This window comes from Pteropus alecto, unplaced genomic scaffold (genome assembly GCF_000325575.1).
Source record: "Pteropus alecto unplaced genomic scaffold, ASM32557v1 scaffold214, whole genome shotgun sequence".
NCBI lineage: Eukaryota > Metazoa > Chordata > Mammalia > Chiroptera > Pteropodidae > Pteropus > Pteropus alecto.
In genome coordinates this window covers 34,491-56,269 of record NW_006435787.1, presented here as the reverse complement: position 1 = coordinate 56,269, position 21,779 = coordinate 34,491, and the positions used below count along the sequence as shown (strand labels likewise).

General features: G+C 49.1%; 1 protein-coding gene and 1 pseudogene across 2 annotated transcripts; both read left to right on the top strand.

Annotated features, from left to right (window-relative positions):
• The first annotated feature begins 381 nt into the window (after positions 1–381).
• Positions 382–500, top strand: LOC112479444 (annotated as a pseudogene).
• Positions 501–2,516: 2,016 nt separating this feature from the next.
• LOC102882712 (up-regulator of cell proliferation) lies at positions 2,517–16,492 on the top strand. Of its 2 annotated transcripts, XM_025046517.1 has the most exons (6): positions 2,517–2,653; positions 4,194–4,264; positions 4,962–5,126; positions 10,981–11,031; positions 11,244–11,282; positions 12,479–16,492. In XM_025046517.1, exons 4-6 carry the CDS (start codon positions 10,998–11,000, stop codon positions 15,052–15,054), a joined length of 2,649 nt encoding a protein of 882 aa, XP_024902285.1. In that variant the 5' UTR covers positions 2,517–2,653; positions 4,194–4,264; positions 4,962–5,126; positions 10,981–10,997; the 3' UTR covers positions 15,055–16,492. The 2 variants fall into 2 exon arrangements, with proteins under 2 accessions (XP_024902285.1, XP_006911527.1); XM_006911465.3 differs by lacking the exon at positions 4,962–5,126.
• The last annotated feature ends 5,287 nt before the right edge of the window (positions 16,493–21,779 follow it).

Genomic DNA, 21,779 nt, shown 5'->3' with positions numbered 1-21,779 from the left:
GGGCGAAGTCGGTGTGGGAAGGTGCCCCAGGATGGAGGATGGGAGGGGAGCCACGGGGCCTTGGCCACAGGAGACCAGGAGCCCACACCGGGTGGGGCCTTTGTGCCTTAGCTGGGCTCCACATGTGACTCTGCCCTGGGGTCTTGAAAGGACCAGAGGACTGAACCCTAAATAGCCCCTAAGAAGAGAGTAAAATGGGCACATAGAATGTAGTCCTGTGTCTCAGTTAATAGAATGACCTACAGCAACATGGATAGATTATAAGAGAACTGATTAATATAGTGAGTGTTTTCAGAAGAGCAGAGGTATTTCTTTGTCCTCTGTATTTTGTATTTGTTTATTTATAATGATATCGGTAATTTTCAAAAACTGCTTTGCAGTGTCTACGGCCATGCCACCCTGAACAAGCCCTATCCCGTCTGATCTCAGAAGCTAAGCAGGGTCAGGCCTGGTTAGTACTTGGATGGGAGACCACCTAGGACGACCAGGTGCTGTAGGCATAAAAAATAAAAAGATTAAAAAAAAAAGAGATTGTAAGCTGACAAGGTCCTTGCAATCTGTGAGGTCAACCGAGGGTTGCCTCGCCTAAAAAAAACAAAATACTGCTTTGCAGAAAGCCCTCTTGCCCATGTCTGGGGCCATTGGAAGTGCTTCTGGTTTTCTCTGTCTTGGTCTGGCCTGCCTGCGGACAGGCAGAAGGAGGCTTCGCAAGGCTGCATGCTCAGAAGAGGGCTGGACCCTAAGTCAGCAGATGGACTTGTTTTTATGATTTTTATAATTACTAGTTCTAATTACAAGTTACCTAAAGCCTACTTGAGCCTAAAAAATGAGCCCTAAGGGATCCAGAAGATTTGTGTTTGGGTCTCTCTCCTGCTTGGTGATGTTGGCCTGGCCCGTTTGAGCCCCAATTCCACCTGCAGGATGGTTTGGGGTGTAACATTGGTTGGCTCAGGCTATCATAACCAAGCACCTTAAACTGGGTGACTTAAATGACATGTTTACTTCTTGCATTTCTGGGGGCTGGAAGTGTCCGACCACGTGCTGATCAGTTCGGCCTCTCCTGAGGCCCCTCTCCCAGGCTTGCAGTTGCCTTCTTGCTGTGTCCTCACGTGGCCTTTTCTGTGCCTGCAGACAGAGAGCAAACCCTCGAGTGTCTCCTCCTCCTACAGGACACCAGTCCCATCAGATCAGGGCCCCACCCACATGACCCCGTTCCATCTAATTACTCCCCTAAGGCCCCAGTCTTCAAATAGTCTCACTGGGGGCTAGGGTTTCAACGTAGATACAGCTCAGGCCGCGCAGGTATTGAAAGCAGAGCTGTCACCTAGAAGCGTGGGCAGAGGCGAGGTTCTGTTGTTCTCCCCGCCAGGGTGTTTTACAGCACAGGGGTGGTCAGGTGTGAAGTTTGTTGGCAAGAATGAAGTACGGAATTGTGTTTATAGGATCAGCAGGATCAGCTGCAACTCTGGGTCACCCCTGTGGCAATGTCACTGTTATTCCTGCGTTCTTGTGTGGGGCAGAAAGGGTTGAAGTCGAGCTCCATCCTGGGCACTGACTACCTAGAGGGTGTCCCGAGAGTCGGTGGGCAGTGGCGGGCAGAGGCCCGGTAGCACCCTGGGCCGTAAGTCCCTGTCCTCTGTCTCTTGTGTGCTGGGCCCCAGGCCAGCTTCTTCCCCTCTGGGGAACGATTTCAACCCACCTCCCTTGTTTTCCTTTGTTGAGGTTGCTTTTTTCCCCTATTCCCAAAGCAGTATGTGGTCTTTGCAGAAAAAGGAAGAGAAGACATGGGCCTCCATTTTTATCAGCGGCAGGGTCCGACCACGTCAGCGTTGCTTGGGGCTCTGTGCTCTAAGCGGCCTAAACAGCCATGAACACAGGACCATTGTGGCTCCTGGAACTCTCCTCAGAGAGGGCAGAGGGTGAACCCCCCGAGGAACATGCTGGAATAAGCACCAGGGGTCCTGCTATGTCCTCCCCAGAGGGTGGACTGGACGGGCACAGCAGGGTCGGTTAGTGGAGCTGGTCTGCCAGGAGCCAGCGCTTAAAGGCACGGTTGCGAGAACGTGGGCTTGAAGGGCACCGGGTTGTCAAGTCTTCTTGGGGTACCCCATGTTCTATTCTGTCCCTGAGCCCCACTCACAGTGCCATTTTAATAGCTCTTTTTGTTTTATTAAATCAATACATGCTGCTTCTATTGAAAAGAATTCAAATAAGACAGAATAAACTGATATAATACATAGAAATAAATAACCACTATTAACTTTTTAAACTTTTTATTTGGAAACAATTTCTGCTTAGAGATAAATTACAAAAATAAAAAGTCCCCTTGTCCATAGTATCCTATTCTTAACATTTTAGCTCATTACTATTCTCATTTATCATTCTTTCTCTCTCTCTTGTTGTCTCTTTCTATGGGTTTGGATGTGTATATAATTATATGTATAATTTTTTTCTTATCCTTTACAGAGCAACTTGCGTGCATCGTCACCCTTTATCCCTAAACCCTTCAGTGTCTGCGTCCTAAGAACAGACAAATTCTCTCGCACAACCACAGTGCAGTCGTCAGTGCCAGGAAGTTTAACGTTGACCCCACCCACATTTCAGTTTTGTCAGTCGACCCCCAGAGTTCTCCTGCTTCAAGACCCAGTCTAGGGTGAGGTATTGCTCCAGCACCCTTCATCTGGAACGTTTCCTCAGTCCTTTTTTGGGGTCTTTTATGACATTCCTACTTTGGGATAATACGGTTTTCCCCCCTCAAGCATAATATTTCATTTCGGCTTTGTCCACATGATTGGATCGGGGTTCCACACTCTTAGCTGGAATCCGGCATGGGCGATGTGTCCTTTCTCAGGGCAGTGACCCTCTGTCCCCATGGTCACTGGCTTTGGTCACCCATTCAACTATAATTATGTGGCACCTTGGAAGTGGTCCATGAGAACTATTTTAAGACTGGACAGGCGTTTTGCTTCTCGCCATTTTCCTGCAGGAGCTGGGAGTCGTTGAAGGTGTTCACACGAACCTGTCCTGATTGAGATGGGTGCAGATGAGCTGCTCCCACTGCAGCAGCCTCCGCGCCAGCGGGAGCCCTCTTCCCCCTCCGTCGATCTGTTTACTTTCTGTATGGACTCAGTAGTTTCTGTTTTCCAGTGGTTCTTAATCTCTGTACTTAATTCCATCCACGCTCACGCCGTCCCAGACTTGGCGGTGGGCGCCCCTCGAGCTGGCCGCTGTGCCCTGTGACGTGCCCCAGCCCTTTCTTGGCGCACTTCCTCGTTCTCTGAAATCAGACGCTGAGGCTCATCTTGTTCTTTCCCCAAACCAGCCGTTTCTCCGCGGAGCCCTGGCGTCTTTCGGCCTGGAATTGTACTGAAGGATGCTTGGTGTGATCATTGCTACCAGTGTCTTTGCTTCTTAGCCCCTTCAGTGGACAGAGCTAAGAGGCGGGTGTGTGTGTGCACACATGTGCACATGAGCACGCATGTAGAAATGGCAAGTGCGCACTGGTGTGTCCCATCCCAGCATGCCTCTCTGAGTTCTTTTTCTAAATTCCTCTATTTTTTATTGGTATGTCCTTTCTCCAGTGGCAAATATGTGCAGTCTTCAGTGGCAGCCACGCTGCACACACTGCTCTGTGACCTGGCTCCCCACTCAGGGACCATCGCTGCCAACCCTCCGCAACATCTCACCCAACATCCACAAGATGAGACCCACAGACTATTGTAATGGTTGTAATGCTTGTAGGAGGCTGTGCCAGAATTCCCTGTTATTGGGCTTTGATTTTAAAAGGTGTCCAGTTTTTCGCTGTGATATGTAAAGTTGGCATCAACATTTTTGTAATTAAATCTCAATTATTTTCTTAGGATAGAGGTGGAATTACTGGTCAAAGGGTATGTATATTTTATGTCTTTCTGAATGGCCGTGTTTGTCCTCTGGCTCGTAATTTTTGAGAGTGCTGGTTTCCTGACCAGTGTTTCTCAGTGTGGCTGCACGGTAGAATCACAGAGGTGCTTCTAGAAACAAAGATCCCCAGGCTGCATTCAGAGCCTCTGAGATTCAGGTGTCAAGGATCTGGGGTGTGACTAGGATTTGTAGTTTTTAAAGGCTCCACAAGATATTTTGATATGCAGCCAATTTGAAAGGTGAAAGTGGTCTTTCATTATTTTAATTCTAATTTTCTTCTGAAATTGTTTCAGACATTCAGAGTTGGGAGAAGTGGCCCCAGAAAGAAAAGCATCTGAGAGAGGAACAGCTGTGGCCATTGCAGGTAAAGCCGGGTTTGGGCCCTGTCCAGAGCAAGTCCATGTCTCCTGTCCTGTCGGTATTTTGGGCCCCAGCAGCACCCTGGGCTCGCGATGCCAGCCTCAGGAGCAAGCGAGCACCAGGCTGTGCTTTCCTTTCACAGGAGGATTCCATCTAGAGGTCTTTTCAGCTTCCCTTGTACATTCAAAATAGGGTTCAGTTTAAACAGGCGATTATCACACAGTTTACTGGGAACACATCACTCCAGTTTGAATGTCGTAACTGCCGTCCTGCGTCATGTTTAGGGTGACTGACCAGTTTCTAAACTGGGCACTTCTGAGTGGGAAAGGTGTTTTTTTTTTGGGACAACAGGTGTCAATTGGAACCATCCTGGGCAGACGGGGGCTTGTGGACTTTCTGGTCATAGTCCACATAAGCTGGTTTTTCTTTTTCTGGATATTTAGGGGGGTAGGGCTGTAGCTGCCCTTTGTGACATCAGCGTCACAGTGTGTCCATACTTCAGACATCTTAATTTCTCTTAGCACCTCATTTTTAATCTTTCTTTCGTTAATTTGATGCTTCTCAAAATGGATGTGTTCTATTGGATATTTGTAGTGTTACGCAGAAATAACCCCACAAAATATGCAAAGAAATTTGGGTTAATCACATTTTGTTTTGTTTGACTAATTCAAACAAATATTTATTCACTGCCTCACACTCAGTAGAATGGCTACTATCAAAAAACCAGAAAAGAACAGGAGCTGGCAAGGATGGGGAGAAACTGGAGCTTCGTGCACTGTTGGTGGGGCTGCTGTGGAAAACAGTGTGGAGGTTCCTCAAAAAACCAGCGGTAGAACTACCGGATGAGTCAGCAGTTCCATATCTGGGTATATAACCCCCAAATCAAAAGCAGGGTCTCGAAGAGATATTTGCACACCCACATTTGTAGCATCGCTATTCACAATAGCTAAAACATAGAAGCAACCCAGTGTTCATCAGTGGATAAACACAGCGAAATGTGGTGTATGCGCACAATGGCATATTATTCAGCCTTTAAATGGAAGGAGATTCTACAGAATACAACAGCATGGATGAACAGTACACTGAGAGAAATAAGCCAGGCGGAGAGAGACAAATACTGTATGAGTCCACATGAGGTACATGAGGTACTTAGAGTAGTCATATCATAAACACAAAGTGTAGTGGTGATTGTCAGGGGCTGAGGGAGGGGATGGGGAATTACTTATATTTTTTAATAGGTATAGGATGTCTTACAAGATCAGTAAAGTTATGGGATGGATGTTGTGATGGCCACACAGCAGTGTGAAATGCATTTAATATCACTGTACCACACACTTAAAAATGGTTAAGTTAGCATATTTTATGTGTATTTTAACAATAAAAATGGAAAAAAACATTGAGGAAAAAACCACTTTATAGTGAATAATTATGTGGCATTTAATACACTCACAAAGTTATGCAATCTCCACTTTTTATCTAAGTAGTTCCAAAACCCTCTCCACCGTTCGCGAGTGAAACTCTGTGCCCATTGAGCAGTGTTTTCCCATCTGTCCCTCCTCCCAGGACCCATAGCAACCACCAGTCTGTGTTACGTGTCTCTCTCGTGTCTATATTTCTCGTAGCTGAAATCATACAGTGTGTATGTGCCTTTTGTGTTTAGTTTCTTTCTCTGAGGGTACCGTTTGGGTTCGTCTCTGTTGTCCCTTTTTAAGGCTGAGTACTGTTGTGTTGTGCCGATGGACCACATTTTGTCAGTGGGCATTTGGGTTGTTTCTACCTTCTGGCTGCTGTGGATAGTGCTTTTGTGAATGGGCAACTACGTGTACTGCTTTGAGTGCTCGTTTTAATTTGAGGGGTGTACATCTAGGAGTGGAATTGCTGAGTCAAATGGCAATTCTACGTTTCCTTCTTCCAGTACCAGCTATATTGTTTTTCATAGTGGTCGCACCATTTACAATGTCACCAGAATGTGTGAGGGTTCCAGTTTTTCTCCATCCTTGTCAACATTTTTTATTTTTTGTTTGTTTGCTTTTTATCGCCATCCTAGCAAGTGCGAAGTGACATCTCATTGTGGTTTTGATCTTCATTTCCATAGTGACTTGTGATGTTGAGCGTATCTCCTCTGGAGAAATTTCTATTCAGGTGCTTTGCCTATTTTTTAAATTGGGTTGTTTTTCTTTTTTGTTGTGATGTTGCGAGAATTATTTATGTATTCTAGAGACTAGACCCTAATCACATTTGGTTTGCACATATCTTTTCCCATTCTGTAGGTTGTCTTTTCACTCTTGATAATGTTTTTGATGCAGACACAATTTTTATTTAGATGAAGTCCAGTTTATCTATTTTTTTCTTTTGTTGCCTGTGCTTTTGGTGCCGTACTTAAGAATCCATTGCCGAATTCTAGATCACAAAGGTGTAACCCCATGTCTTCTTCTAAGAGTTTTATGGTTTTAGCTCTTATATTTAGGACATTGATTTTCAGTTAATTTTTATATGTGGCATGAGGGAGGGATTCACCTTCATTCTTGTCACATGGGTGTCCTCATTGTCAGCACTAACAGTCCCAAACCAAGGTCTCACATGGTCTCTTAAATGTCTATTTGCTGCCCAATAAAAGTATTCATTCCAGCATTTGGTGAAAAACTCCATAGCATGAGTATTGGGTACTCTAATAATTCAGGGGGAAAGTCATTCGGTTTGAAGGGTGAGAGTGGTTGTGAGTGCCCCACTCAGAGTGCATGTCAGTGGGCAGGCCTGGCCCACACTCGGCCCCTTGTGCTCCACTTGGCAGGAGCCTGAGCCTGTTCCCTCCTAACGGGAAGTGAGAGGAGGCCTTGGCCCATGGCACCAAGCCTTTGCCGGGCCCCATAATGGCACTGACTGTGGCCTTGCCTGCAGCCCTGCTGCCCTCCTTCTGCCTCGTGCATCGGCCGCTGATGTCCGATGGCCATGTTGGCTTCTGGCGTTCTCTGCCTGCGTCTCATTTGCTCTCCCGCCCTTGGCAGTGGTGTCCGTGATTTGACAGCCTGACCCTCCGGCCACTTTTTGCGTTGTGGCCTCACCCACCTGCTCCCTCTCTGGTTCAAGTCAGAGCCATCGCTCATTCCTAGCAAAGCTCAGCCCTGTCTTCTCTGGGCCTGAAGCTCACTTCTGATTCCAGCTCCGATGACTCTCTCTCGGGGCCTCGCCCCATCTCGGGTGTCTCCGGGTTTCCCGTTCCCTTCTCCAGCCATCGATCTTCCTTCTCGTGGCATTTTGGATCCCTTGGAAATTCTCCTGGTGTCTTGTCAGCTGAGTGCTCAGCGTGTGCTCTGGTCTGTGAACCGTCCATGTCTGTGATGCTCTCCTGCTTTCGGACCCGCTTCCTTTTTCCCTCGTCTTTCTCTCTCCTGTACCTCACGGTGTCGCCCCATCAAAGACGACTGCTTTAAATGTCACGTGCATCTACCTGATCACACGGAAATCATGAGAGGATAAGTCTGAAAATGTCAGAATCGTTTCTTGATTCCTAAGGTTTTGCAAATATAATTTTAATTTTGAAATAGGTGATAACTTTTACTTGGATCAGAAGTCAGACCTTAAAAACAAACACAGAGAAGTGTCGTTCCCACAACCCCACATTTGCAGCAAATCTGTATGATTTTAAGGTCTTTTATCACAACGTAAGCATCTGAATAACACTGAATTAAATACCTTCTGTAATATAAATGTAAGTGTTAGACATGCCACCATATTAGAGACTTCGGAGAAGTAAGTTTGTTAGTAAGTCATAATCCTTCCCCTGTGTGTGTGCATCATTTCAAGTGAAAACAAAAACTCCTTAGGATAGAACAAAATAATGTTCACAGGAACCAAGAAATTCATATGAACTTTTATATTTTATTTTATTTATTTTACTTTTTAATCTTTTTATGGTGACATTGGTTAACAAAATCCAATAAGTTTCATCTGTACACTTGGACAGTAAGGCATATATATATTTACGCTATGTGTTTACCTTCCATAGTTAGATTTCTTTCTGTCACCACATATTTGACCCCCTTTCCCCCATCTACCCCCCCCCTCCCCCCACCCCCTACCCTCTGGTAACCATTCGTCTATAGTCCATGTCCATGAGTCTCCGTTTGTTTGTCCTGTTCATTTGTTGCTTTTAGATTTGTATTCTACATGTAAGTGATATCATGTGATTTTCAACTCTTTCAACTCTGGCTTATTTTGATCAGCATGATTATCTCAAGGTCCATCCATGTTGTCATAATTGACAGTATTTCATCTCTATTTATGGCTGGCTGAGTAATATTCCATTGTATATATGTACCACAGCTTATTTAGCCAGTCATCTATCGTAAGACACTTTGGTCGCTTCCATGTCCTGTCCACTGTGAATAATGCTGCTATGAACATCCGTGTGCAAATATCTTTTCAGAAATGAATTTTCAAGTCTTTGGGGTAAATACCTAGTAGAGGGATTGCTGGATCATATGGTAGATCAATTCTTAGTTTTTTGAGGGACCTCTTTACTATTTTCCTTAGTGGCCGTACCAATATGCAGTCCCACCAGCAGTATATGAGGGTTCCTTTTTCTCCGCATCTTCTCCAGCATTTGTTATTACTTGTCCTGTTGATTATAGCTAATCTAACAGCTGTGAGATGGTATCTCATTGTGGTTTTGATTTGCATTTCCCTAATAACTAGTGATGTTAAGCATCTTTTCATCTATTTGTTGGCCATTTATTTGTCCTCTAAAGAGAAGTGTCTGTTCAGGTCCTCTGCCCATTTTTTGATTGGATCATTTGTTTTTTTTTTTTTTTATTGTTATTGAGTTGTATGAGTTCTTTGTATATTTAGGGTATTGGCCCTTATTGGAGGTGTGCTTGCAGATATATTTTCCTGTTCAGATGGTTCTCTCTTTACCTTGTTGACAATTTCTTTTGCTGAGCATAAGCTTTTTAGTTTGATGTAGTCCCATTCATTTTAGCTTTCACTTCTCTTGTTTTTGAGGTCAAATTCATAAAATCCTTGAGTTTAGTTCCAGTGTTTTCCTCTATGCATTTTATTGTTTCAGGTCTTATATTCAGAGCCTTAATCCATTTTGAGTTAATTTTGGTGCGTTGTGATAGACAACATTCTAGTTTCATTCTTTTGCAGGTGCCCTTCCAATTTCCCAGCACCATTTATGGAAGAGGCTTTCCTTTCTTCACTGTATGTTTTTGGCTTTTTTGTCGAACATTATTTGCCCATATAAATATGGGTTAACTTCTGAACTCTCGATTCCGTTCCACTGGTCTGTGTTTCTGTTTTGCTGCCACTACCATGTAGTTTTGAATACTGTCGCTTGGTAGTATAATTTGAAGTCAGGCAGAGGGATGCCTCCAACTTTGTTCTTTTTTCTTAGGATGACTTTGGCTGTTTGGGGTCTTTTGTGTTTCCATACAAATCTGATGAGTTTTTGTTCTGTTTCTTTAAAAATGCTGATAGGATTTTGATGGAGATTGCATTAAATCTGTACAATGCTTTAGGTAATATTGTCATTTTAACTATGTTGATTCTTCTAACGCAAGAACATGTAATATCTTTCCATTTCTTTGTATTTTCTTTGATTTCTTTTAATAGGATCTTGTAGTTTTCAGTGTATAGGGCCTTCATATGTTCATTTATATTTATATTTATATTTATATTTATATTTATATTTATATTTATATTTATTTATATTTATATTTATATGCCTTTTACATTTCTCTTGCCTGATTGCACTTGCTAGGACCTCCAGTGTTATGCTGAAGAACAATTAATGGAATGGACAGCCTTACCTTGTTTCTGATCTTAGAGGGAAGGTTTTTAATTTTTCACCATTAAGTATAATGTTGGCTGAGGGTTGTCATATATTTATTATGTTTTGCCTGATTGCACTTGCTAGGACCTCCAGTGTTATGCTGAAGAACAATGGCGATAATGGACAGCCTTACCTTGTTTCTGATCTTAGAGGGAAGGTTTTTAATTTTTCACCATTAAGTATAATGTTGGCTGAGGGTTGTCATATATGGTCTTTATTATGTTAAGGTACTTTCCTTTTATACCGATTTTGTTAAGTGTTTTGATCATAAGTGGATGCTGTATCTTGTCGAAGGCTTTTTCTGCATCTATTGATATGATCATATGATTCTTATTTTTTAATTAGTTTATGTGATGTATCACATAAATTGATTTGCGTATTTTGAACCATTCCTATGCCTCTGGGAAGAAGCCCACTTGATTGTGATGTATAATCTTCTTAATATGTTGCTGTATTCGGTTCGCCAGTATCTTATTTAGGATTTTGCATCTGGGTCCATAAGAGATATTGGTCTGCAGTTTTCTTTTTTTGTCTTTTGGTATCAGAGTAATATTGGCCTCATAAAATGAGTTGGGTTATATTTTAAATAGTTTCTAAAATCAAAGATTGATCTGTATGTTTCATGAAGTTATTTATGTTTCATTGTCCCAAAGCTTAGAAAATTCTATGAAGAATATATCCTAGAGCAAAGCACTTGCTTGTATGTAGCTATTACCACTTTGTGTTATATTTTGGGTTGGAAAAAAAAAATGAAATTTACATAGGAAAAATGGAAGCCAATAATAGCACTAAACATAAATTAGCCACTATCCTCACTTCTGCTTTTTGGTAGGAAGGTGCTAACTTGCTGATGAAACTGAACATGTCTGTCTGCTTTTTTCTTCCAGATTTGGAATGGAGAGAAATGGAAGGAGATGATTGCGAGTTTCATTATGGAGGTAGAAGCTACAGGATTTGGTGACAGATTAGTTGGGGGAAAGAGAGAGGGCATGGGTAAAGTGAAAAATAACTGTGATTTCATATTTTGAACAATGGGGAGAAGTTACTGTTTTAGCAAGAAAAAGAGAGGGTTTAGAGTTCAGCTTAAATGAACTGGTGTCAGTCCCAGACACCTGATTTGATTGACACTTCATTTTTCTTTCTTTTTCAGATGTTACAAATGAGGCTCAGGACAGCGACTTTCCAACAGGTGTGTGTTTCTCTCATTTTATCTCACCGCTCTAGTTTCCTTTCTTGTCATTTAGGCTGGTGGTTCCCATACCTGACTGCATCAGAATCACCTCTAGACGGTTAACCCTCTGCGGGCCGTTGATAATGTAGCCAAGAAAGCAAAGCCCTGGGCGCTGTTACGTATAGAGTCACAGAGTGAGTTGGGGGAGTGGGACAGATGTGTCCCGGTGTTCTGAGTGCTGCTGGTGACCCACCAGTGGCTCTGAACCCATCATATGTCTTCTGGAGAAACAGAGGAGGGCTGGTCACCTCCCTCATGGCTGAGGCAGCATCACAGGTGTGGTGCTGCCTTTTGAGAAAGAATTCGAGAGAACCCTGGAGCTCAGCAGGATTCGTATTTATTTATTTTGTTGATTTATTTAACATTTAGAGTGTACCGATTATATCTAGTGTGAAAGTTGGTAAGAGGCCACGGCCAGGACGGAGAGTGGGTGGAACATCTGCCAGGGTGCTGTGCCCAGTGCAGTCTCCCGCTGTGAGGCCCACATTGCCGAGGTGAGGTGTGCAGACCTGAGAAAATCAGTGCAGAGCCACGATGGCCTCTCACAGACACTTCACACAATAAAAATCTAAACTCGTGTTATTGGTGCACATTTGCAAAACAGTTTACTTATGATTTCTAACACTCTAGACCTAGTAACGACTCTCTATTTCCTTTAAAAATTCTCCAATATTTTGTAAAGAGAAAAGAACTTGAATAGGAAAATCAGAGAATCAGTGATTGTGTACCTGTGGGAAATTCCTGGTGACAGTGTGAGGGAACCCACCAGTGGACCCAGAGTGTGTGATCAGGACAAGAGAACCCCCCGCTGGGCAGAGTGTGGGCAGAAGCGCAGGAGAATATTGGGGGTTTGGGGGTATGATGGGAGAATGAGGTGCATTGCACATCTGGGGCGCGTAGCTGCTTACTCCTGTAGGTTTCAAGAGAAAGCAGACACGTAGACTTTTACGTGAAAACTCCCATTTCTTAAATGTGGCCCCTGGGTGCCCAGTCCTTTTCTCTCTAACGTCCCCGTGTCTTCCTGTGTTTGGACCTGGGTGGTGTGATTTACGGGCGTCCTCGTGTCTGCGTCCTGCCCGTGTGCTGGCGCTCCATCCCCAGCCCTGGCCCCTGTCACTGTCGGCGAGCACTTACGTCCCCCTCTCCCTCCACAGTGGAGAGGAGCCGCCTGCAGGACATGCTGTCACTTTTGGGACTAGAGACGTACCAGGTCCACAGACTCGGCCTGCAGGACGCCCTGCAGATCAGCAGCGACAGCATGAGGAGCCGGGCTCCTCAGACGCCCAAGGACTTGCCCTGGAGTTTCCTCCGGAAGCTGCAGGCCCTCAACACCGAGGCCAGGAGCACCAGCATGGTGCTGGACGTGGCCCTGGATGCCCGGCCTGTGGAGAAGGAGAGCCAGCTGGGAGAGGACATCGTCTACTGGGACACAGCCGATGACATCTCTGCCGACATCTACTCCTTCTCCGAGCTGCCCACGCCTGACACGCCCGTGAACCCCCTGGACCTGCTCTGCGCCCTGCTGCTGTCCTCTGACAGTTTCCTGCAACAGGAAATCGTGCTGAAAATGTCTCTTTGCCAGTTCGCACTCCCTCTCGTTCTGCCGGACTCGGAAAATCACGGCCACACCTTCCTGCTGTGGGCCATGAGGGGCGTGGTGCGGACGTGGTGGTCCCAGCCCCCGAGGGGTGCGGGCAGCCTCAGGGAGGACAGCGTGGTCCTGCCCCGGGCGCCCACCTTCGCCTTCGTGCGCATGGAGGTCAGCAGCAACTCCAAGTCCCAGCTGCTTAACGCTGTGCTCAGCCCAGGCCACAGGCAGCGCCACTGCTTCTGGCATCGGGATCTGAGTGTGGGCAGCAGCCCTCGGGAGATTGCGGACGGGCTGGTGGAGGTGTCCTGGTCACTGCCCAGTGGTAGGGAGGACCTGGACCTTTTCCCAGAGCCCGTGGCCTTCCTGAACCTCAGAGGCGACATTGGGTCTCATTGGCTGCAGTTCAAGCTGTTGACTGAAGTGTCCTCGGCTGTGTTCATCCTGACCGACAACATCAGTAAGAAGGAGTACAAGCTGCTGTCCTCCATGAAGGGCTCGGCCACCAAGTGCTACTTCATCCTGAGTCCCTATCGTGGGAAGCGGAACGCGAACCTACGCTTCCTGAACAGGTTGATCCCCGTGCTGAAGGTGGACCACTCCCACGTCCTCGTCAAGGTCAGCAGCACCGACAGCGCACGCTTCGTGCGCAGGGTCCGCTCCATCGTGGCGCACGTGGCCCGTTCCCCCTGCCGCAGGGTGTCGGTGGAGGACATGGCCCACGCGGCCCGCAAGCTGGGGCTGAAGGTCGACGAGGACTGTGAGGAGTGTCAGCAAGCGAAGGACAGGATGGAGCGCATCACCAGGGACATCAGGGACGCAGACGCTTTCCGCCGGGACGTGCTGAGGCTGCAGGGGGAGCCGTGGCGGAAGGCGGCCCAGGTGGAACGGGAGCTCCGCCAGGCGCAGCGGGCGGCGGACCCATCAGAGAAGCAGCGGGCGGAGCTGAGGCATCGGCTGGTGGACCTCCGGACGCAGCAGAACGGCCACAGCCCCACGGGCGGGCTGCAGGACTTCATCGCGGGCATCGGCGGCCCCTCCGTGCGCGAGAAGCAGTACTTCCTCAGGTGGATGGAGTGGGGGCTGGCCTGGGCGGCCCAGCCGAGGCCGAGGCCACCTCTGGAGCCAGCTGTCACTCTGAAGCCACAGCAGGGCGAGCTGCCCAGGCCGGAGCCCCTGGGGGTGGAGCATTTCCTGCGGGAGATGGGCCAGTTTTACGAGGCAGAAAGCTGCCTGGTAGAGGCTGGGAAGCTGTCCGCTGGCCAGAGGCGGTTTGCCCACTTCCCGGGCTTGGCTGTGGAGCTGCTGGTGAGGGGGCTGCCCCTGGAGCTGACAGACGGGAGCACCCTGAGCACCCCGCTGCGCTGGGTCACGGGGCTCCTGAAGGAGCTGCATGCGCGCCTGGAGAGACGGTCACGGCTGGTGGTGTTGTCAGCGCTGGGCGTGCCGGGCACTGGCAAGTCCACTCTCCTCAACACCATGTTTGGGCTGCGATTCGCCACACGGAGGGCTCGTGGTCCACGAGGGGCCTTCATGCAGCTCGTCACAGTGGCTGAGAGCTTCAGCCAGGACTTGGGCTGCGACCACATCCTGGTGATAGACTCGGGGGGCTTGATAGCGGGGGCCCCGGCCACAGCCAGTGGGCGCTTTGAGCTCGAGGTTTCCTTGGCCACTTTGATTATGGGGCTGAGCAATGTCACCGTGGTCAGTTTAGCTGAGACAAGGGACATTCCACCAGCCATTCTACATGCGTTTCTGAGGTTGGAGAAAGCGGGGCACATGCCCAGCTATCAGTTTGTGTACCAGAACCTCCACGATGCGTCTGCCCCCGGCCCTAAGCAGAGGGAAAGGAGGCAGCTCCCAGACGCCCCGGCCGATGGGAGCAGGGCCACAGCACAGCTGGAGAAGCAGGGCGACGGCCTCCGGACGCTAGCCGACCTGGCCTTCTGCGACCCCGAGAAGCAGCACGTCTGGCACATCCCCGGCTTATGGCACGGAGTGCCCCCCATGGCCTCTGTGAGCTTGGGGTACAGTGAAGCCATCTTCGAGTTGAAGAGGTGCCTGCTGGAGAACATCAGGAACGGCCTGTCTGACCCCAGCAGGAGCTCCCAGCAGCTCATCGAGCTAGTGAGACGGCTGTGAGTGCAGCTGCTCCGAGGGGTGTCTGCATGGGGCTGGACCAGACCCATGTGCGAAGGGAGAAAATGAGACGGGGGTGTGGAGCTTCCCAAACGGGGTTAGGAAAGGAGGAGCCCCCAGACCAGCTGGGAGACGCGCTCGGAGCTGGAGACTCGGCCGTCTCGGCGCCTTCGGAGGCCCCTTGGGTCAGCCTCCTGTGCAGCTGCTCTCCTGTCCGCCCCTGAGGAGGCGCGGGCGCCACTCCCCCTTGGCACTCGGGTACCCGGGATGGGCGGGGAGGTGCCCAGGAAGCAGAGGTAGGCTTCTCGGTGAGCCCACGCCGGCGACTGATCGCCCCGTAAGCGAGGGCTGCGGGCGTCTGTTTATTGAGCCTCCTGTGCAGCCTCCTCCCCCAGGAGTCCCACTCGCCGTTCCACCCTGTAGCGTTAGTTCACGCGCTGGCCTGGCACTGAACACACGGGCGTGCCTGCTCACGCGTCTGCCCTCGGCCATGCGCTCCCGAGGCCAGGGCTGTGTGACACAGCTCTAGGCACTAAATAAATGTTTGTTACACGAAGGAAATGAGTGAATGGACAAAGGTGGTACAGGCAGGTTCCTGGCTGTGCCTTTATTGTCCTGTTTCCTCAGAGGGTCACAGTGGCTGTCTGAGGGAGAGGTGCGCTGCGGACACCTGGGAAGAGGTCTCAGAAAGTGCCGTGCCATCCTCTAGGCAGGTTTTTACTGGGAAGCTGAACTAAAAGTCCTTGCAGTGACTCCAGGGTGACGCTGTCATTATCCCATTTGGTGGGTGAGGACAGGGCCAGGAGCAGGGAAGCAGCATGCCCCAGCCACCCACCTGCATGGCGCCCTCGGTCCCACATTGCTGCTTCCTGACGCTCGTCCCACAGCAGCCAGGCTCACCCGGCCTGGGCCTCGGCGTCAGCCCTTTGTTTCATTCCCTGCCTCTGGTGCCAAGTTCCCTTCCGCTCACCTTGCTGCCATTTGAGCCAGACCTTGGGACCCCTCCCATCGGTTCTCTAGCGGAAAGCCTTGCCTGTGTCGGCCCTTACCCAGGTCAGGGTCACCAGGCCACGCCTTGGAACCCAGTCCCGGCAGTGTCCCTCGCTCTGGGCGCCTCGGCTTAGATCTTGGGGCCTCCTTCCCTCTCTGTTTTCTGGCTGCAGGGAAGCCGGGCCCCTAGGTGGGTGACCAGGAGCTCCTGTGTGTGTGCGCCTTTGCCGACTCAATAAGTGAGCGCTCTGCACGGCCCTTCCTGGAACGCAGACTCCTGGCACCTTCTCTGGAGTCCTGGGACAGCTGTGACTCCCTTGGTGTCCAGAGCATGGCCCCGTGTTCTGTGAGCCTTCAGACATGCTAGCCAGGTGGAATGCCGTTCTGGAAGTCTGGAAGCTCACCTTTCGCTAATAAATTCAGGAAAACCTTTTTCCTTCTGAAACTTGAATCTAATCCTTAGGCACTAAAAACTTGTCTCTTTGTGGATTATTAGAGAACACAAATTTGAAGATGCTGGTTCACTTGGACATACCCAGACCTCACCTTGCTTGCCCCTGGCCTGCAGAACACAGCAGGAGCTCCCCCGGGAGGCTCCCAGGTTCCAGTTCAGGCCCTGGCTTGTTGACTGTCAGCCAGTCCCTTAGAAACTACGTCTGGCTCTTCCCGAAATGGGGAGCAGGGAAGCCAGCCCTACTGTTTCCCTGCCAATCAGGGTTCTTTGCTGGGTTCCACCCATTGTCCAGAGTTAAAGTTCAGTCATCAAATTCCTGAAAATTAGTAGGAGTGAGCTTTTCCCCCATGTGGAAAGAGTTCATGGCTTTCAACAGATTTTCAAAAGGATGCAGGATCCAAAGTAGACTAATAAATGCTTAGTTACTAGGAAAATTATTCCGTACATCCCTGGAACCTAAGATACTATGAAATTACATCAAACATTTGCCCAAAGCATTTAAAGTTTTGAAAATGGACCAGTCTAAAGACCGAGCTGGAGGTTCCCCTGGGCAGCCTGGGGCAGGACTGCGCAGAGGGCTTGTGGTCAGCTGCTGAGAGATCTTGGAACTGCCTGGCAGTGCCAAAGGATCATGGCTTATCTCTAGCAGGAATAGGGAGAGGTTGCCCTGGAGCCTGAGTGACTTTTCCAGAAAGAATCAGCTAGCAGGCCTTGCACCCTTTTTGGGGTGTCAATGTTTAGTTCTGTGACCTGGGGCAGGGGGGCTTGTCTCCTGTGGTCAGTGCCGCACTGCGGTTCCAATCTCCACAGTCCCAGGTCCTGCTCTCATCCTGGAGCTAAAGGTGGTAAACATCAGTCTGCCCTACCTGGTCCTGGGCCCCTTGCAGCCGAGGGCTCCCCACATCAGACCTGAGGACATCTTCAGGGTTTGAGAGGCCCCAGATGAGCCACGGGCTACTGGGCAGCAGTCCTCAGGGCCAAGCCTAGTGCTGCAAGAGCCACTCCGACATGGGTGGGCAGGGCTGCCCCCAGGGAACCAAGTCAGCCACCTTGCAGCAAGTGGGCCTGGGAGTCCGACTGGAGACAAGAGTGCCCGCCCCTCCTGGTCTAGAAGCAGCTCGGCTCAGCTCAGCATGGGGGATGCCCAGCTTTGCTTCCTGCTGGTGTGGCCTTCGGCCTTCTTGAAGCCTTAGTCTCCTAGGAGTACCTGCCCTGTGGAAAGTGCAGAGGCTGGTTTGGGAGGAGCTGCCGGCGAGTTGTGTCCACCGCAGTCTGCACACCCACGAGCGTCGAGGCACACTCACATCTCAAACACCTTGACACCGAACGACTCCCCTGGCCCTCAATCGATCACTGATATCTTAAAGTTAATTTGCAGATTTACAACCATATAAAGCAATGTCTCGTCCTTGCTCACCGAAACAGCCCCTGGCAGGGCCCGTGGTGGAATGGGCACGAGTGTAAACCCGCTGTGGCAGTGTTCCCCCAGCTCCTCTGGTGTGAGTTACCCAGGAAAGCAAAATCCTTTTTTTCTTAGTAATAGAACAATTTAGGCTATAAACCTAACCTGAGTTCCTAAGACTTTAACAAAATTACTCCACACTATTTAACAAAAATAGTGTGGCTTTACCAGCACCAATAAGTTGGGACCACAGAAGGGGGTCAAGATGTTCTTGATCTGGTTTGGGCAGCTTTCTGCCCCTGACGCCACAGCACCCCCACTGGACTCTGCAGGGCAGCCACACCTCTCTCTGCCACCCAAAGGTCCAGGGCCTTCCAGTGCTCCTGTTAGGGCCCTTATCTCACCTCCTACTTGTCCGCCTCGGCCCTCCTGTTGGAGTTCCCGGTGTACAGCAGAGCGTCCAGATTAGGGTGTGCGGTCTCGGTTGCTGGTGTACATGAGACCACTTCTGTTCACCTGCGCCCAGCCCTGCAGTCTGACTTTTGGCCCTGGGTCCCAGTATGGCTCAGGATGATTCTAATTGGTGTCGTTACCAGGAGACTGGATTATGGCAGTGTCCCGAAGGTTGGGACTTAATGCACAGAACTGACCCCTTCTTTCTATGCCTCGACAGAGGGAAAGTGGGGTTGGAGAACGAGACACCAGCTACTTGTGTGAGGAGGAAGAGGATGGTTTGAGACAAATGCTTTAACTTGGTTTCAGTGCTGGTTTGGCCCAGTTTCCATCATTGGGGCTTGTAACCGCTGAGGTTCCTGGTGAATGGGTTAGTGGGAGAAAATGCATTACTGGAAGTGTCAGCAGTTCTGATTAGGACAAGCTAGTCTTGCAAGAAGAACCAGCATGAACAGGGTTTCCTGGGCCAGCCCCATAGCCAGCAGGAAGGCAGGAGTCTCTGGCTAGGGCATTCCTCCCTGAGGTCGAGTCTGGTGAGTTCCTGGCCGGACTGTGCAAGTCCAGTGGCCCAGAGTCTCCCTCTCACAGGTGTTACCCACAGCCAGCCAGCAGTCTATCCTCTGATCTAGGTGAGTCCTTGGGTTGTGCTGGACCCACTGGACAGACCGTCTCAAAGCAGCCCCCGACCACCCAGCAGGCCTCTCCTCTGCCTGTGGCCCAAGGAGGGCAGGCCTGGATGGAGGCCATCTCCCTCCAGGTAACAGCTGCTACCATCTCAGCATTGGTCATAGAGAGGGGGTAAAGAATGTCCCACAGCCCTCGCCCCCAAAAGCTCTACAAATCAGGTCCTGGCAGTCGCCCATGTCAATGTGGGTTTTAGGACACTGGTTTGCAACCCCGCCTGCAAGGCCGGATCCTCTAAGGAGCATTGGGAAAGCAGGGGTGCCCCCTAAGTCCTGTACTTGAGGCGTGGGGCCCAGTGGGCGCTGAGGTGTGGCCACGGCTAAGAGCGTAACAGCGACTGTGTGACCCTGGTCATCGTGAGAAGAGCCAAAGGGCTCCCTTGTGTCTGAGAGGGACAACTGTTCACCCTCGACTCCCCAAAGCTCTGTCCGGGCCCCTAGTGGGCTCCTGAAGTTGGTCACTTTTACCTAGATGTGGATGCTCCTTATCTAGGAAGTGGTCTGTGCTCAGCCGCAGAAGCCCAGGCCACGCCCTCCCACGTGATTCTGAAGGTACCCATCTGGTGACAGTGACGCATTCCTGGAGGAAGACGACTCGCTAACCGTTGCCAGTTCTAACCTCAGGCCGGCCTCAGATCATCTCCTTCTGAGCTGCAAAACTTGGACAATGCTGCCCCCTACAGGACTGACCGGAGAAGCGAAGTGCATCAAAACAGAAATGGACATTACAGAAAAATACAACACCCCATTAAAATTATCCTCTGGCAATTTAAAACAACTTAAAACGATGCAACAATTAATAATATTGTATTTAAAAAAATGTTGCTTTAAGTTAATCAGGCAAAAATTCACATGACCCCCACCCCCCTGCAAAGAACCAGCTGAAAATCTGTGCAATAAGGCACAGTGTAAACAAAGATAAAAGGTAAGGTATTTAAACCACGAAATATCTAGGTCAGTCTGGAATTCCTGGGAAGACATCCCAGGCATAGGAAGAGTGGCTTGAATAAAGAGAAACACAAATTTGATGGTATTGCCTGCTACCTCGAGAGCAGAGCTTGAACCCAAGCACAGCAGCCCCTGCTCAGCTGGCCAGCGCTGCTTTCCGCTGCTCCAGCAGAAGTAGGTGGTGGTGTCACCTTTGCTGGAAAACCAGCTCATCCTTCCTCTCTGCTTAGGGTGGTGTTCCTGAGTTTTCACGAATCTTCAATAGCTGCTTCATCTCTCAAAGTGGATGTAGATATCAGATACTCCATTCTTTTTAAAAGAAACAAAGCAAAACACGTTTATTAGCGGCTCACTCTGTCAGACATTTTGCAATGTAATTTTCACAACAACCATTATTGTCCTCATTTTACAGATGAGGGAAACAGGCTTCAGAAGGTCAAGTCACTTGCCTAAATTGCACAGCCAGGAAGCAGTAATTCAGATACCCCATGTTTCTCACCACTTTGAAGCAGATACATAAAACACCAAATTATAAAATTATCAAGCTTAATGGAAAACAAAGTACTATTGGTTTAAAAGGGTCCTTCAGGAAGTTGAAAGTTCACACATTTGGAAAGTTGTGATCGGAGAACATCTCATCCTAGTTCTGTTCCCTTACCCGATATGTAGAACAGTTGGAGGCCACAGGAAAAAAATAAAAATAAAACATTCCTAATGAAGTGGGCGTGAAAACACTGTCCTTTTACTAACCTTTTTTTAGGAACCACCTTGGAGGGGTCAAGGGAATCTTGATCATGGAAAGGACTGAAGCCCACAAACTGACGTCCTGGTCCCTCTCTGCCCCTCTCCAGTGGGATCCTGGGCAACTCACCCTCCACTTTTGCCTTCATTTCCCCTCCACACAGATGACGGTCTAGTCCTCCCTCCCAAGGGAACCACGCTGCATGCAAGCAACATCAGGCTGAATGATGTAGGTGAAAAATGGCCAAATGCCGGCGACTTGACATGATTCAACCTAACCAACGACCGCTGTTTATCCTAACAGCTCTGCGAGGCGGCATTATCATCAAACATTTTATAGATAATGCAACTGAGGCTCAACTGTACAAAGACTGTTATACCTGGGCCCAACTCCAGAGCCCATGTTTCCTTCCATTACTGTTTTGAGTTCTGAGATAAGATACCCAGTGTTACTTTTCCCTCTGACAATAGTTACTGGATACCAGTTACAGTGGTGACATTCTGGTTTGACTGTTACAGACCCTGTGACATGCATCCCCATAGTTTTCCTTACCATCCAGCCCTTTCTATCGTACTGAAAATGTTCCTTCTCCAAGAGCCAGACACTAGGGTGTGGTCACATGTGAAATCCTACGCTCTGCATAACTCATCCTTGAATTATGTGACGTTTTAACCAAACACGTCTTCTTCATTTGTGGCTAAATCCAAGTATTTCTTTGTTTTAAAGAATATTATTTGGAGACAGCTCAGCAGCCTAATTTCTAGAACCTAAGGAAATGCTCTCTGCTCCCCTCCAAAGAGAGGGGCCCAAACCAGGCTGGGCGAGGCCCGCTGGGCGCCACGTGTTCCCTCTTCGGGACCCTAGTGCGGGGACTTTGAAGGTGAAACCTCACGTTCCGCACCATCAAATTTCAGTTTGTGATACAGGATGTAAACAACGACGGTAGCAGGGCGGAGAGACGCAGAAATGAGCGATACGCGTCCACCCCACGTTACAACTGCGCAGCCGCGAGGCCCGCCCACCGTGCCCGCCGCTCGCCGGCCCCGGGGTTGACGC

Excerpts from the sequence above, each read along its gene's own strand:
- LOC102882712 (XM_006911465.3), top strand. The coding sequence starts at position 10,998 with ATGGAAGGAGATGATTGCGAGTTTCATTATGGAG. Across the intron at positions 11,032-11,243 it reads TTGCGAGTTTCATTATGGAG|ATGTTACAAATGAGGCTCAG; the intron begins GTAGAAGCTACA and ends TTTCTTTTTCAG. Across the intron at positions 11,283-12,478 it reads GGACAGCGACTTTCCAACAG|TGGAGAGGAGCCGCCTGCAG; the intron begins GTGTGTGTTTCT and ends CTCCCTCCACAG.